At 41.3% G+C, this 16,494-nt stretch overlaps 1 protein-coding gene across 1 annotated transcript; it reads left to right on the forward strand.

The window, feature by feature from the left end:
• Positions 1-4,155: 4,155 nt before the first annotated feature.
• Positions 4,156-15,199, forward strand: LOC135507690 (B-cell lymphoma/leukemia 11A-like). Its single transcript, XM_064927291.1, has 5 exons — positions 4,156-4,626; positions 4,995-5,125; positions 5,302-5,394; positions 9,130-9,241; positions 9,449-15,199. Exons 1-5 carry the CDS (start codon positions 4,350-4,352, stop codon positions 10,414-10,416), a joined length of 1,581 nt encoding a protein of 526 aa, XP_064783363.1. The 5' UTR covers positions 4,156-4,349; the 3' UTR covers positions 10,417-15,199.
• The last annotated feature ends 1,295 nt before the right edge of the window (positions 15,200-16,494 follow it).

Below are 16,494 nucleotides of genomic sequence, written 5' to 3' on the forward strand. Positions count from 1 at the left end.
TGTTCAGTTTATGTCTCAGTTGTTGAATCTTATGTTAATACAAATATTTACACATGTTAAGTTTGCACAGTTGACAGTGAGAGGATGTTGCTGAGTTTATGTCAGAATGCTAATTATTGACTTCAGCTCAGCGTTCAACACCATAGTGCCCTCAAACTCATCACTAAGCTAAGGAACCTGGGACTAAACACCTCCCTCTGTAACTGGATCCTGGACTTCCTGATGTGCCGCTCCCAGGTGGTAAGGGTAGTTAACAAGGGGTGTGTGCTCAGTCCCCTCCTGTACTCCCTGTTCACTCATAACTGCACGGCCAGGCACGACTCCAACACCATCATTAAGTTTGCTGATGACACAACAGTGGTAGGCCTGATCAACGACAACAATGAGACCACCTATAGGGAGGAGGTCAGAGACCTGACCGTGTGGTGCAAGGACAACAACCTCTCCCTCAAAGTGATCAAGACAAAGGAGATGATTGTGGACTACAGGAAAAGTTGGACCGAGCATTGCATTGCCCTCCCCCCCCTCCATGCTGCTGCTACTCTGTTATTATCTATGCATAGTCATTTTAATATCTATACCTACAGTTGAAGTCAGAAGTTTACATACACCTTAGCCAAAAACATTTAAACTTTTTTCACAATTCCTGATATTTAATCCTAGTAAAAATGCCCTGTTTTAGGTCAGTTAGGATCACCACTTTCTCAAGACATCAGTCAGGAAGTTAAAGCTTGGTTGCAAATGGGTCTTCCAAATGGACAATGACCCCAAGCATACTTCCAAAGTTGTGGCAAAATGGCTTAAGGACAACAAAGTCAAGGTATTGGAGTGGCCATCACAAAGCCCTGACCTCAATCCCATAGAAAATGTGTGGGCAGAACTGAAAAAGCGTGTGCGAGCAAGGAGGCCCACAAACCTGACTCAGTTACACCAGCTTGGTCAGGAGGACTGGACCAAAATTCACTCAAATTATTATGGGAAGCTTGTGGAAGGCTACCCAAAACGTTTGACCCAAGATAAACAATTTAAAGGCAATGCTACCAAATACTAATTGAGTGTATGTAAACTTCTGACCCACTGGGAATGTGATGAAAGAAATAAAAGCTGAAATGAATCATTCTCTACTATTATTCTGACATTTCACATTCTTAAAATAAAGTGGTGATCCTAACTGACCTAAAACAGGGAATTGTTACTTGGATTAAATGTCAGGAATTGTGAAAAACTGAGTTTAAATGTATTTGGCTAAGGTGCATGTAACATTCCGACTTCAACTGTGTACTGTAAACCTTAATATGCTCTAATGTACAATTTGTGTTTACAGTCAGCAATCCAGTAGGACCTGTGGTGTTGATGGCGGTAGAGACTGGACCTCTGGCCCCGGATTGCAGTTCTTGACACAAACCGGTGTGCCTGGCACCACGTACCCCATTCAAAAGGTATGGTATATCTTTTTTCTTGCCCATTCACCCTCTGAATGGCACACATACACAATCCATGTATCAATTGTCTCAAGGCTTAAAAATAATTATTTAACCTGTCTCCTCCCCTTCATCTACACTGATTGAAGTGTATTTAACAGGTGACTTCAATAAGGGATCATAGCTTCACCTGGATTCACCTGGTCAGTCTATGCCATGGAAAGAGCAATCATTCCCACAATCTCCTGTTTCTGCCCCACGCTTCAGAAACAGGAGATGGCTCCTGCCCTATGAACCCTTCCAGCTCCTGCAAGGCCCATCATTTACATAACACAATACAGTTTAAATTACAATACACAGCCATTTTGATATATTTTGTTGTGCCGTAAGAAATAGGTTATGATCAATGATATCAAAAGCTGCACTGAAGTCTAACAAAACCGCTCTATCAATTTCTTTCAGCCAATCATCAGTGCAGAGCATTTTGAGTGCCCTTCCTTGTAAGCATGCTGAATGTCTGTTGTTAATTTGTTTTCTGTAAAATAACTTTATTTGTTTTTTGTATCTAAAAGCAGGGGAAGCACTGGTAAAAAAGATGATTGGTTGGCTGTTTAAGCCATTAAAGGGTGCTTTGCCATTTCTGGGCAGTGGAATGACCTTAACCTTCCTCCGGGCCTAAGGGCGCACACCGTCTTCTAGGCTTAAATTGAAGATGTGGCAAACAGGAGTCTCAATGTATTCCACTACCAATCTCAGCAATTTCCCATCCAGCTTGTCTTTACATATAGATACCAACACTCACCTCTTCCACACCCACTTTACTGAACTCAAAACTACAGTGCTTGTCTTTCATTATTTGGTCCGTTAAGCATGAATATGAAGGCTCAGCGTTTGTTGTTTGCATGTCATCCCTAACTTTATCTTGTCAACAAAAAAGTTACTTCATGGTTACCCCACAAATACAGACAGGGTCAGGATTGGCATTCACCACGAGAGGTACAGTGCCCTCAGAAAGTATTATTCATGCCCCTTTACTTATTCCACATTTTGTTGTGTTACAGCCTGAATTCAAAAGGGATTAAATAATTGTTTTCTCACCCATCTACACACAATACCCCATAATGACAAAGTGAAAACATGTTTGTTTTTTTTAAACCTGTGTGCAGTTATTGAAAATTAAATACAGAAATATCTCAATTATTCACACTCCTGAGTCAATACTTTGTATAAGCACTGTTGGCAGTGATTACAGCTGTGAGTCTTTCTCGGTAAGTCTATAAGAGCTTTCCACACCTGGATTGTGCAACATTTGCCCATTATTCTTTTCAAAATTATTTAAGCTCTATCAAATTTGTTGTTGATAATTTTCAGGTCTTGCCATAGATAAAAAAACAACAACAACAATTTAATACATTTTAGAATAAGGTTGCAACGTAACATGTGGAAAAAGGGGTCTGAATACTTTCCGAATGCATTGTATATGGTTGGTATTTACAGTTTTTATTTTCTACCCAGCACAAACACCATGTTCAACTCTTCATTGTCTACAATTTAGACAACAATTAGTTGAATGAGGTATTAGTGAAAGGCTGGAACAAAAACGTGTAAACTCCTGTCATGTGTACAAAAAACCTGGGTTCGATCCAATGCTGTGCCTGGGAGTCCAATAGGGCAGCACACAATCGGCCCAGTGTCACCCGGGTTAGTGAAGGGTTTGGCCGGGCGCTCTAGTGACTCCTTGTGGCGGGCCGGGCGCCTGCAGGCTGTCTTCAGGCGTCAGTTGAACAGTGTTTCCTCCTACACATTAGTGCAGCTGGCTTCAGGGTTAAGCAAGCGGGAAGCACCGATTGGCGTGAGCTGAATAGAGCTGAATATTGATCAAATTCACCTTGTCCGAGAGAGATTTACATGGTTATCAAAACATCACACCAGAGTAACGCTACACGAAACACAGCCCTCATTATAAATGTTTCTGAAGTCCCCAATGGGAAAAATGAATGATTGGAACCATTTCCCTGTTTGACCGCTAGGTTTTAGGGGTATAATGACACTGCCACCACAAATGGAACAATGAGCCAGATATTTCACCAGATCTATTAATGTGAAGCATCCGGTTGGCATTTCCACTCACTTCCAAATATGGTTATGAGAGGAAGCCCAGTGGCCAGAAGTGGGAGAAGATGGAGCAATATGGATTTTCCAGCAAATTTCCTCATCTATTAAACATTTGATCTCCATACAGTTTTCTGTTTCCTGAACTAGAATCTGTAACAAACAGAGTGGATTGTGTTTTGTAGACTTTACTCTTTGCCAAAGTTTCCCCCCATGAATTTAGTTATTGCTCGAGCGCACTTCAGACGAGGCGTCCCCTAACGGAAATAGGCAAATAAGTGCTAGAACGCACCAATAGGATCTCACTGGCTTGTGCTTGGCTCTGCCTGCCTCCTTGCTTGTTCTTTTTTTTAACCTTTATTTAACCAGGCAAGTCAGTTAAGAACAAATTCTTATTTTCAATGTTCTGCCCACTATGATTAATTTTCCTCCATCGGAAACGACAGGCTCTGGTCTATCTTGGGTTAGTATATAGTATAGAAATATTGGTCTCCACTGTGGGGGTTAGTGGGTTGGGACCTTTTCTTTTATAACGTGTAATGGACTCACACTCCAGTCCAATTGGTGGCGGTAATGCAACGTTTTGGTTGCCAACCGCCATTTAACACCCAGATAAGTACGGATGTAAACATGACCAAGAACCATTTTGTCGTTAGGATTTTTATTTAGACATTAACACGATGGAATTCAAAATATTACTAATTTAACTGCTCAGCATCACACACTTACGCCAGTTAGTATTTCATTCGCATTGGAGACAGGACTTGGTTGATAAAAGCTGGCGTTACATGGATAACATCTAAACGTTAGCAAACAATGGCCATGGTTTTTCACACTGAAATAGCCTCCATCATGGAGGTGCTAGCGAATGCAGCCGTGGCAGAAGTCTGTAAACTCGTAGACGACGACTATGCAGTGTTTCGTTTGGAAATAACTCAAAGCCAGAAAGAAAACAGGGCATTGCGGAGGAAACTACAGCTACTGGAACTGAAGGTGGCACGGGAGCGCGCAGAGAGGACAACGCGAGAGCGCGCACTCTCCAAACGTCCCAGTAGTGTCAAGATGATCGACGGATACAGAGGAATGGAAAGAGGTACATTTTGCACAAGGCCGAGGCAGCGGAGCCCCCTCTGCACATGTGTGACTAGATGTTAACCATAATTGGGTCTTGGTCAGTTTTTGGATAGTATGCAATAATTCCCCTGACTACTTAGCTATCTTGCACAAAGACACGATCATATTCTAACCATATTCTTGATTTACTGCATTTACTAATTGAAAACAATATGATAAATGGAACATAATTAATCAATCTAGAAATAATATATCAAGAAGTTATGCAAAGTGTAACCTTACATCCTGGCCAATTCTAGACCCTGTCAAAACTCAATATTGTACAATATAGCATTGGCAGTAACTAACTTAATCATGTCCCCCCCCCCCCCCCACACACTCTCTCAGGTGGAGGACATATCACTGGAGGCCACAGGAGCTTTGTGAAGCCAGCGGGACACAATACATGGAGAGATGACCAACCAATCACTGTTGATGATGGGAGTGGAACCTCAACCCAGCACGTTATCATGATAGAGGTTTGTGTAACAGTGCATCAAATGTGGCCAATTTATTTCAGAAAGGCAGCTCACCTTTTCACTTGCTTACATGTACATCCTCATTTATCTGCCATGGCAGAGCTTGTGAGACTTCCCTATGACATTGTTATCCAATTCTACGCATGTACCGGTAATAACCTCCTCTCTTGTGTCAGGATACAGATGCAGAGGCTGCAGGTCCTAGAGGATCGTCCCTGGTCAAGCAGGAGAGGACTGAAGAAGAGGACACACAACACAACATCATGGAGGTCAGTGGCACACTGAACGCCATCCTAATGTCAGAGACTTTAACTGTAACACACAGGTTCTCTCTTGCGCACCGGATCTGTCCACAGTTCAGACCCAGAGGGGCTGGGGAGACTGGGCTGTCCTCCTGCTCTCGGCTCAGAGTATCTACTGGTATTTCACCAGAGCCACAGGGCTGTTAATTCCTGTGTAGATGGTGATGCATTATACACTGGTGTTGATGATCTGTCTTGTTTTTACACTAAATAGATGGACCTGGCAATATGTCCTTGGGTTTAAAGACAGACTGATCTGTCTAGAGGGGACTGGAACTAGTACAGTAGTAGTGTATGCTCTGAAGGGTGCCTAGATAAGAAAGGGGAGGGTCTGGTCGTAGATGAAGTGACTGAGAAAGTGGAGGGCGACATTCCTTACACATGGAATGGAGATAGCCACCTAGGAGATGGACACTCACAGGACAGAGACTTCTTAGACTACATGAAAAGCTTAGCTTCACATGGCCTTTTCGATCAGGTATTGAACTCAAACGACAGGGCTAGAGCCCAGGTTCCAGGAGAGGAAGCCACATCGGGTGGTAGTAAAGATAAACGGTTCCTCTGCATGTTCTGTAAAAAAGGCTTCAGCTGCTCCCAGAAGGTGGTTCCACCAGTAGTTCCACACAGGAGAATTCTTTCAGCTGTACCCAGTGTCACATGCACTTAGCCCAGGCTGGCAACCTGAAGAGGGTGCACACTGGAGAGATCCTACAGCTGCCGCCTGTGTGAGAAGAGGCTCTTCCACCAGCACCTTCTGAAGATGCACCTGAAGGTCCACATGGGGAAGAGGCCGTTTGCCTGTGGGAAGAGGTTCTTAGACCAAAATAATTTCACTTTATCATTATGGGGTATTGTGTGTAGATAGCTGAGGAATAGTTAAAAAAAAATGTAATTCATATTATAATAAGGCTATAACAAAATGTGGAAAATGTCAAGGGGTCTGAATACTTTCCAAAGGCGCTGTAGTGTATTAATGACACCTTGAGCTGTCCTAACCAGTTAAGAGTTACCAGCAGGTGCATTGATAATAGAAAAATGCAATCAGTGGTTCCTGTGCCACATGTAATTGCTTTGGAGTTGTTGAAAGAATGTTAATATTGATACATACATAAATGATCTAGACCTACATGCAACAATACATTTTTGTTATTTTAAAATGATTTCACATGAGACCTATTTCACATGATATATGCCTAAATTCTTATAACCACATAGGCTAATAAAGAATCATTTTTTAAAATTTATTATTTAAGTAACCTACATCATGTTATTTTAAGATATCCCTTTGGAGCACAATAAAAAAATATAGCTAAATGGGGAATGCCTTTTAAGTTGTGAAATTGAAGGCATCTAGGGCCTATGTTCAATTTGATTGTGTTCGAGGAAAATTAGATCTTTCAAATGTTTTATGCAACACCTTCGGCAAGTGATTTTATGCCAACTGTGCCAAAGCGAGTTGTTCAACAGCAGTGACAGCAGAGTGTGTTGATATAACAGTATAATTTTAAAAATTCTGCTTCAGCCATCAGCTTATGCATGCCAACATATTTGCCAAGAATTAAGAGTAGGGAAATAGATTTTATCAGACAAAAATGAGATCAAACGTTTTACCATTGCAACATGTAATGTACAGTCACATTCACCGTGGTTGTGTGAAGCTAGCACAGAGCCCATATCCACAAACCATCTCAGAAAAGGTCGTAGGATTAATTTTTAAAGCTGTTTTCAGACCCTAAAAAAATCCAAGCTCAGAGTAGGTTTTTAGGATGATGTTCTTGACACTGCCCAAACAAAATCTGAGCCAGGATTAAAATGAACTCATAAAAGTTTCTCTGTTGGTAATCACGACAGTTGGAGTTACTGCAAAGGAAAGATGGTGATGACGCTCATTAACATTGTTGCAAATGATAAGGTATAAACTATCGTAATGAGACATTGCCAGCTTTGAATGCTATAGCACGCTTCAGACTACAATGGTGACTGTAACTGTCCGTCAAATGTTGCAGTGGGAAACCGTTTTATAACTTTCACCTGACACGATAACTTTGCCTTCTTAATTCTTTCCCAATGTTGGCATCCATAATCTTCTTTTTTTTCCCCTTTAAATTTTTTTATTATTATTATTTTTTTTTTTCCCAAATTCTGATATTTTTTATAAAGTGATAGGCATATTGTACTGAATCATACAGTATGGTTGTTAAAAGTAGAATTTGGACCTGACAGGTATGGCATATCAAGAAGCTGATTAAACAGCATGATCATTACACAGGTGCACCTTATTCTGGGGACAATATAAGGCCCTTCTCTAAAATGCGCAGCATTGTCAAACAACACAATGCCACAGAGAGTGTGCAATTGACATGCTGACTACAGGAATGTCCACCAGAGCTGTTGCCAGAGAACTGAATGCTAATTTCACTACCATAATCCGTCTCAAAAGTTGCTTTAGAGATTTTGGCAGTACGTCCAACCGTCGTCACATTCACAGACCGTGTGTCATGTGGGCAAGCTGTTTGCTGATGTCAACGTTGTGAACAGAGTGCCCCGTGGTGGTGGTGGGGTTATGGCATGGGCACGCATAAGCTATGGATAATTAACACAATTACATTTTGTCTTCGTCAATTTGAATGCACAGAGATACCGCAACGAGATCCTGAGGCTTATTGTCGTACTGTTTTTCTGCCACCATTACCTCATGTTTCAGTATGATAATGCACAGCCCCATGTCACAAGGATCTGTACACAATCCTGGAAGCTGGAAATGTCCCATTTTTTTCATGGCTTGCATCCTCACCAGACATGTCACCCACCCATTGAGCATGTTTGGGATGCTCAGGATCGACGTATACGACAGCATATTCCAGTTCCCGCCAAAGTCCAGCAACTTCGCACAGTTATTGAAGAGAAGTGGGACAACATTCCACAGGCCACACTCAACAGCCTGATCAACTCTATGTGAAGGAGATGTGTCGCGCTGCATGAGGCACATTGTCACATCAGATACTGACTGGCTTTCTGATCCACGGCCCTACTTTTTTTTTAAGGTATCTGTGACCAACCGATGCATATCTGTATTCCCAGTCATGTGAAATCCATAGATTAGGGCCTAATACATTTATTTCAATTGACTGATGTCTTTATATGAACTGTAACTCAGTCAAAAAAATAATAATTTGTTTTTGTTCAGAGTAGATTATTTATGGGTTGATCATGTAGAAATATCAAAATATTCTATCAACTCCAAAGCAATTGCATGTGGTGGAGGAGCCACTGACTCTCTGCCTTTTCGTATAATCAAGAAACCTGCTGATAACTCTTAACTGGTTAGGACAATTCATGAGGGGTCCTAAATATCTGTCGACTAGAAGAGGCTTCATGCAGAGCTTTTATTTTTACCCATAAGAGTAGGAGTAAAATGTGTCTATTCTCAGCACAACCAATTTTCTAGTCTAAGATGCTTTGTGGATACAAACCCTAATCTTGATTAATGTTGTCTTAATAGTGGGACCATGCCTTTGAATTAGCAAACCAATAGAGTGTCAAGTGATCAAAACAACTAGCACGATTGCATAGTATCAAATCAACTAACATTTGCATAGTACTCATAGCAATCCCTCATTGCCCAATCAGAAGATGCTCCATAGCAAGGTGCTCATATCATATTTCTTGATCCAACATCCTCTCACTCTTTATGTCTTACAGTCAGTAGACGTGGAGGATGGGAAGCCTGATCTGCTACTGGTCAAAGAGGAGACGATAGAAGATGAACAAGAGGGCATTAACCTGTTGAGTGGACTAAAGATGGGGGAGCAAGGTAAGGAAGAAATACATATATGCATCTGTGATTCACCTGGCTATTATTATGAATTTATTTTCTTCATTCATAAAATGAAATCAATAAACCATATGTTTACATACAAAAACACAATGTATGAACTTGACCAAAGTAATTAAGTCAAACTCCCTATGTATGTTTGACTCTGCCATGTTTTTAAGATCTATTTTCTAACCTTTTCCTGAGGTGGTTGGCTGGAGGCTAACAGAGGAGACTGGGCGGACATCTTGGATTCCCAGACCCAGACAAGTGCAGTCAATGGCCCGGGGGACGACATCACTGAGCAGGCCAGGACTAGAGGCGACAATGTGGAGGTCAGTGGATGGGACAGTGTCTTCAACACTGGGCTGGGGAACAACAGTGTTAACCACAACCAGAAACAGACTGTTGAACACAAAACAACAACCGAATTTAGTCTCCGTGACAACAGACTGGCTGAGACCAGGACGAGTAGTAGATTTTGTCTGCGGGGACAGGGAGGTGTTGGTATGCAGCTGGAGAGAACAGACTCTGACTCGGCTAGCGATGCTCCGTCTTGCTCCTATAGTTGTGATTCAGAGAGACTGATGGCACCTCAGGTTAACCCTCTAACAGGTGCTGCCTTCAGCCTGCCTTCTATAGGATCTATCAACTGGAACATGGATCCTGAGACAACACAGACACTCCCTGGCCTTCATCCTCCTCACACTCTCCTTATGTTAAACCAGACCTCAGACAATGCCAGTGCCTCAACCTTAAATGGCTGCACAAGCCCATTGACAAATGACAGTATTAGAGATGGAATCAGTAAAGGTGGCAGCGCCAAAGAGAAGCGCTTTCCGTGTTCATTTTGTGGGAAAGCCTTCCGTTTGCCCAAACAGGTGGAGATCCACCAGAGGATGCACACAGGGGAGAAACCTTTTGGCTGCCACCTGTGCCGGGCCAGTTTTTCAGACTCGTCCAACCTGAAGAGGCACCAGAGAGTCCACACAGGGGAGAAACCCTACAGCTGCCCCCAGTGTGAGAAGAGGTTCTCCCGCCAGCATCATATGAAGATGCACCTGAAGGTCCATACAGGAGAGAGGCCGTTTGCCTGTACTCACTGTGGGAAGAGGTTCTCAGAGAGGAGCTACCTCAGGGTACACCAACAGAAAATGCACACGGCCCATGTATAGTAATATGTAATGTTGTACTACTACTTAGTACTAATTCTGTTGGTTTTGGATATTGTAGGGAAGTGGATGAGGTGAACTGAACTGAAGAAATAATGAGTATGATGAGACATAGAAGATCAGGGGTTAGCAACAGGATTTGGGGGATTTGTTTTTGGTTAAAAACAGACCAGGAATTCAGCTGAAAGTATTCCCACAAATAAATAAATAAAAAAGTATCTCAGTGTTATCAAGGTATGAAATTCTTGTTATTTTCAATACAATCTCTTTGGGCTTAGTTGTGGTCATTTTGCAGCGTACAAATTATAATTCTTTTCCATCCCCCTGACCATTCGCTCCGAGAAAGATTCAGCCCGCAGCTGAGTCTAGTTGCCTACCCCTGGAGTAGATGATATTGTCATGGTTGGGGTATTCTAAAATGCTTCATTGATGATTTGGACAATCTTGTCCTGTTGTTTTGATGCTGGTGTTTTTATGAGGAAATGATAATGCCTTAATTCATGTTTACTTATACTGATCATAACAATGGGGTGAAACTCCAGGACAACAGTTGTGATTGTTTATTTTACTTTGTCCTGTCCTGTTTTTAGGTTATGTATCTTTGTTTACATGACAGCAACTTCTTTTCTTTTAATTGAGTGCCATTTAGGTTAGGCTATTTGATCGGAGAAACCTGCATTATGTAAAAAGAGTCTCATTACATTGTCATACATTTTATCTCCAGCCTGTAGATTACAGAAAAGGCCACGCACACTTTCTACCATATCATAGATCTGCTGCATGATTTATGTTAGATCATTTTTTACAGAATGTTGGTTGAGCGCTGCAGAGGTGCATCTTTCCAACAGCACCCTGGAGAGGCGCGCTGGGAATGAACAAGCAAAATATTTTACGCCCCTGCCTTTGATAAAGTGGGCACTGCTTATCAAAGGGCGGCATCACCGCTCACCTAAAAAGCCCATATGCCACTGGTTGAGAGAAATTATCATTGTTTTGTGGCAGAATTATGTGAGGTTTTATGTGTTGGTTTTGGAGGTGTGTCTTGGTCTGTTCAGCTCAGAAAATGCCGCCCTCATCAATCTCCCGCCATAGGTGGCCCCCTAATCCTGCCTAATGAGTGGGCAGACCATGCCTATACCATATCATAATTGCATCAATAAATTGGTTATAACAAACTCTGAACACCGTAACACCAAAATGGATGCAGAGGACATGACAAACTCAAAAGGGGGGAATATTTACAGGTTGCTCAGGAGGTAAAGGGAAAGTGGATTAAATGTGACTAGTTGTGGAAAATACTGGAGATCAAGAAAACAGAGGTAAGGAGCCAGCACTGCGTGCATATTATGTGCAGTAAAGTATAAGCGTACCAGAGAGTCTGTAACATGTTTGTTTTTTGTTTTTTTATTACAGAAAAGACTAAAAACATTTTAATTCATTCGTGAATGCAATTTCCGAAATGGAATGGTTTATTGTTTAAGCTAATTATTCAAGGCTCGCTTTATTTTAAAATTGAAACGCTTTAAAGCATTTCAAATCATGAATGACTCGTATGCTGTGTGATCACATGAACGAGTGAAGGATTGACTGATACAGTAGCCTATAGAAGTGTTGAAATGCAGTCCTAAGTAAGTTATGATATTAAGACTAAATAGGCCTACAGCTTGACGTTGGTTATACAAGGCTGCTATGCTAAGCCTACTAATGATAATGACATGAGTTATTATTATAATAATAGTAATAATGAGATCAAGAAAAATGAGTGTTCTTATAAAAAAAATACAATTTGGTACAGTGTAAACACTCAATTATAAATAATACCAGAGGCTGTTCTAACAAACAAAGTGTAAAGCCTTTATTACAGCAACGCAAAGATTAAAAACAGGCATCTCGTTGCGTAGCCTCACGGAATCAGTAGGCTGTTAAACAAACATTCATACCGAAAACAGAAGCAGGCTCTGTCTCATTTCTGTAGGTATATTGATGATTTTTAAAGCTAGGCACATTTAACAGTTAGGCTATTGATTATAAACCTAATTAAGTTCGGGTTTCCTCCTCACTTTCCTTAAGACAATAAGGCAAGGGCTGTTTTCTCATTTCCTCGTTCTGCTGCTGCCTCCTGCATTGTTCTCAACACCAATATGCTGGTTAACTTTGCTATTATGCACATAGCAACATGGTCTAGGAAAAGAAGCCAATTCAACAGTGCACTGAGGTGTTTCAGAACCATGGATAGCAACCGCTATCCAACAAAGGAGAAAGCTCATTTGTTATTACTTTTATTATTGTTGCACCATTGTATATGTTATATAACCACATACAATTTCAGTAACACACCTTAGACTGATGGACTGTGCCTCCCCCACGGCCTCCACAATGGATCAGGTGTCTTGTACACATGATATATATAGCACCAGTCAAAAGTTTGGACACACCTACTCATTCCAGGGTTTTCTTTATTTCTACTACTTTCTACATTGTAGAATAATAGTGGAGACATCAAAACTATGAAATAACACATATGGAATCATGTAGTAACCAAAAAAGTGTTAAACAAATCAAAATATATTTTATATTTGAGACTCTTCAAAGTGGGGGGAGGTATTATTATTAGGAATGGTGTTTCTAATGTTTGGTATACTCAGTGTAATTATTCCTGTTTTTTACTACTACTGTACTGTCAAAGGAATTATCTAAGTAAGCCTCATTGATGGCCAACAAAGTTAGCAAGTTATTGAGTTCATTATCCTTATTTCTGAGGCTATATATTGTATATTAATATTGGCTATTTGGGTGGGAGAGTTAATGCGCCTGGGTGAAAGGTAGACTAGTGGTTAGAGTGTTGGATCAGTAACCGAAAGGTTGCGAGTTCGAATCCCTGAACCTGAAAAATCTTTCAATCTACCCTTGAGCAAGGCTCCAGGATCGCTGTCAATAATGTCTGAACCCCGGCTGTGACTTCACTTTCCCGAGGGTGTTTATTTGTAATTTATCCCTTATTTTACCAGGTTGACTGAGAACACATTCTCATTTACAGCAATGACCTGGGCAATAGTTACAGGGGAGAGGAGTGGGGATGAATGAGCCAATTGGAAGCTGGGGATGATTAGGTGGCCATGATGGTATGAGGGCCAGATTGGGAATTTAGCCAAGACACCGGGGTTAACACCCCCTACTCTTACAATAAGTACCTTGTGTCATGAAGCTAGCCCTTTCAGTGAATCGGCTAGCAGAGATGTGAACAACCCCTCCCCCTCCTCTCCTGTTAAGAGGGGCCTCATTTATGACTTTACAACCATGTCATACATTATTGTCAAAACTTGTCTCTCTGGCCATGCAGTATGGGAGAGAGAGTGTCACAGTAGAGCAAAGGAACTCTCCCGCCAAATACTCCTACCTCCCCGAATTGGAGAATTAAACATTGTTCCTAATTTAGAGAATGTGGAAACGGTCGGTGGAGAACCCAGCTACAACCTGGTCCGTTTTGATTCCATGTTTGTGACCTCATGAAAGACAATACAGCCACATTACCCTAACTCTGTTTATACAGGTATCATACAGGTACAGTTATGAGGCTTGCATCTGAATGTTGAATAAAATGTTTGACAAAGTATAAGAATACTTTTGAAAAGATAACAATGTGATTTAGTCTTCTAAAATGAAAAGTGTTTGTTTTATCGTAACGTGTGCCCACTCAGTGTGCCCCGCCCAAGTGAATAGACATTGGTTGGAAATTATGAACCAACCCCTTTTCCACTCTAGCATAAAAGCCCCTGTGAAGAAAAGTCACCTCAGTTCCAAATAATGTGAGGACTTGTCCTCATGTTTAAAAAGGGCTATTTCTAATTTCAACCCTACAGGCCAGAAAACGTGAGAGCTTGCTCCACATGTGAAATGGTATGAACTCTGAACTATTGATCACTCAAGAAGAAGTGAGTCCTAGATTACAGCCTAACAGACTGCAGCTGGAAAGGTAGAAAATCTAGAAAGAACATTGTCCGACGCAGAAAACCACAACTTCTCACTCCACAACGACCCGGCAGAATCTACAAAGGACAGGACAAGGGTGACCTCGACTGGGCAAACCAGAGCTTTACATTACCAGCTCAATCGTAAATACGGATTATATTCCTTTATCAAACAAGCGATTGTTAAAGTGCATTTGTATTCATATTTATGCGAGAATAGCTTCCCACGTCCGATAGAGACCCATGTTTCATTGTATTTCCCCCCCCCCTTTCCTCTCTGAATCGATCGTGTTATAACCAAACTGTTTTTGTTTCATCCACTAGGGACAGTATTTACTGTATAATCTTATTATGTGTCATATTCTGTAATTATTTAATTAGTTAGTAAATAAATAATTGAGCCAATTTGGGTATGGATGTTTCATAGTAAAGGCTGGGTTTGTGCAGATTAAATTAAATTCTGATTGACAGCTATTGATATAAAATATCTTCAGATCTTTAAGAGTGGATTCGGGAGATGGAAGCTCTATATAAACTAACTCTTCTGTGGTGCCCCAGGTTATTAATGAGTAGGTTATTAATGAGTTAATTGTTGCATGGTTTAATTCAATCACGTAATCAATCAAACGTTAGGTAATCGATTTGATAAAGTTGCTTGTCATCACATTAAAGAAGTCGGAGACATGACACTTGGGATCTTTAGTGACCACAGAGTCAGGACACCCGATAAAAAATAAATTGACCAGAGGAAATAGTGCCTCCTATTGGCCCTTCACCACCACTTCCTGCAAAAACTGGTCTCCCATCCAGAACTGCTTAGTTGCTTAGCTTCAGAGGCAAACTAGCAGTGGGATGCAGGGTGGTTACTCAGGGGGAGTTGGGATATACAAAAAAACATGTTTCCAATTCACGCCTCACGCTCGTACAGGTTACCCACTTGTATATGCAGTGAAACAGGACAAATATAAACATTCCCTATTTTACCTTTTCATCGGATGTAAGCAATGTCCCCATGCTACCTGGCAGCCTTCATTGCTGTGATCTGTTATTTTCGGCTTTCGCACACAGCTTCAGAGTAGTCCTTGTTTAGGAAGATAGGAAAATGTTGGCTCCTCTCAAGTTCTTGGCTCTCTCCAGAACAGCCACCTTGTCCTTGTTCCTCAGGAACTTCATCACTACTAGTGATATATTTTCCAGTCTTGTGGGCGTGCTTGACCTCAATCTTTCTTGATCCATCTGCAACTTTCCATCAATCATTTTCCTCACTCTCTCCTCGGACTCCATCCAGGTCTCATGTGGAGACTATGGGATTCCATCCACAACGATGTCATTTTGCCTTGATTGATTGTCCTTCTAGGTACTACCGTTTCCCCGTCATTATTAACATCTATTTACAGACGATGTTGTTGTCTTTTCTCTTGGACTCAGAGTTAGTTATGTTGCTGCTGTCTTTTTTTTCAACTCATCAAGCTCTCCCTAGGAGAAATGCAGACTGGTTTTCAGGTCGTGGACCTCTGGTCAGGTCGTTCATTCTTGGATCTAACCAGTATTTGGACAAAGCTTTTGAAGCTATTTTCCTTTTGTTGTAACAGCTCTCTGTATAAATATTTTTGTTGGTTTAAAAGATCTTTCACCTGTGTAAGCGTGACACTGTCCTTTTCTTTGTTTGTCACAATAGCAGCGTAGGCTATTGTTGTAATACCGCGTAGTTCCAGCCCCGTCAGTACGCCCTTCACACACACACTCACAGCCCAGTTCAGTCCGTTGACTGTCTATGTATCTCCTTTGTCTAATTGGGGGAAATCCCATGCGCTCTGTTGTCTACAACAGAGGAATGTGAACTAAACTCTCTTTCATGACCACATGCTCTGCTGAAATGCAGTACCTTTATCAAATTCAACTATCTGAATATATAATTTGTTGCTGTTTTGCATTATATTGTAACATGCTGTTAGATACCTGCAAGGGATAAGAGAGTTGGGTGTGGATAATCTTTCGACCATGAGTTAGCAAGCCGGAAATGTCAGAGTTTCCAAGTTCCGACTAGCACCTGAACGCTGCATTATTCTTGCTAGGTCATGCTTATTCTTGCTGGCTTCTCAGTGGTCTGCTA

The sequence above is a fragment of the Oncorhynchus masou genome, chromosome 21 (genome assembly GCF_036934945.1).
Source record: "Oncorhynchus masou masou isolate Uvic2021 chromosome 21, UVic_Omas_1.1, whole genome shotgun sequence".
Taxonomy (NCBI): domain Eukaryota; kingdom Metazoa; phylum Chordata; class Actinopteri; order Salmoniformes; family Salmonidae; genus Oncorhynchus; species Oncorhynchus masou.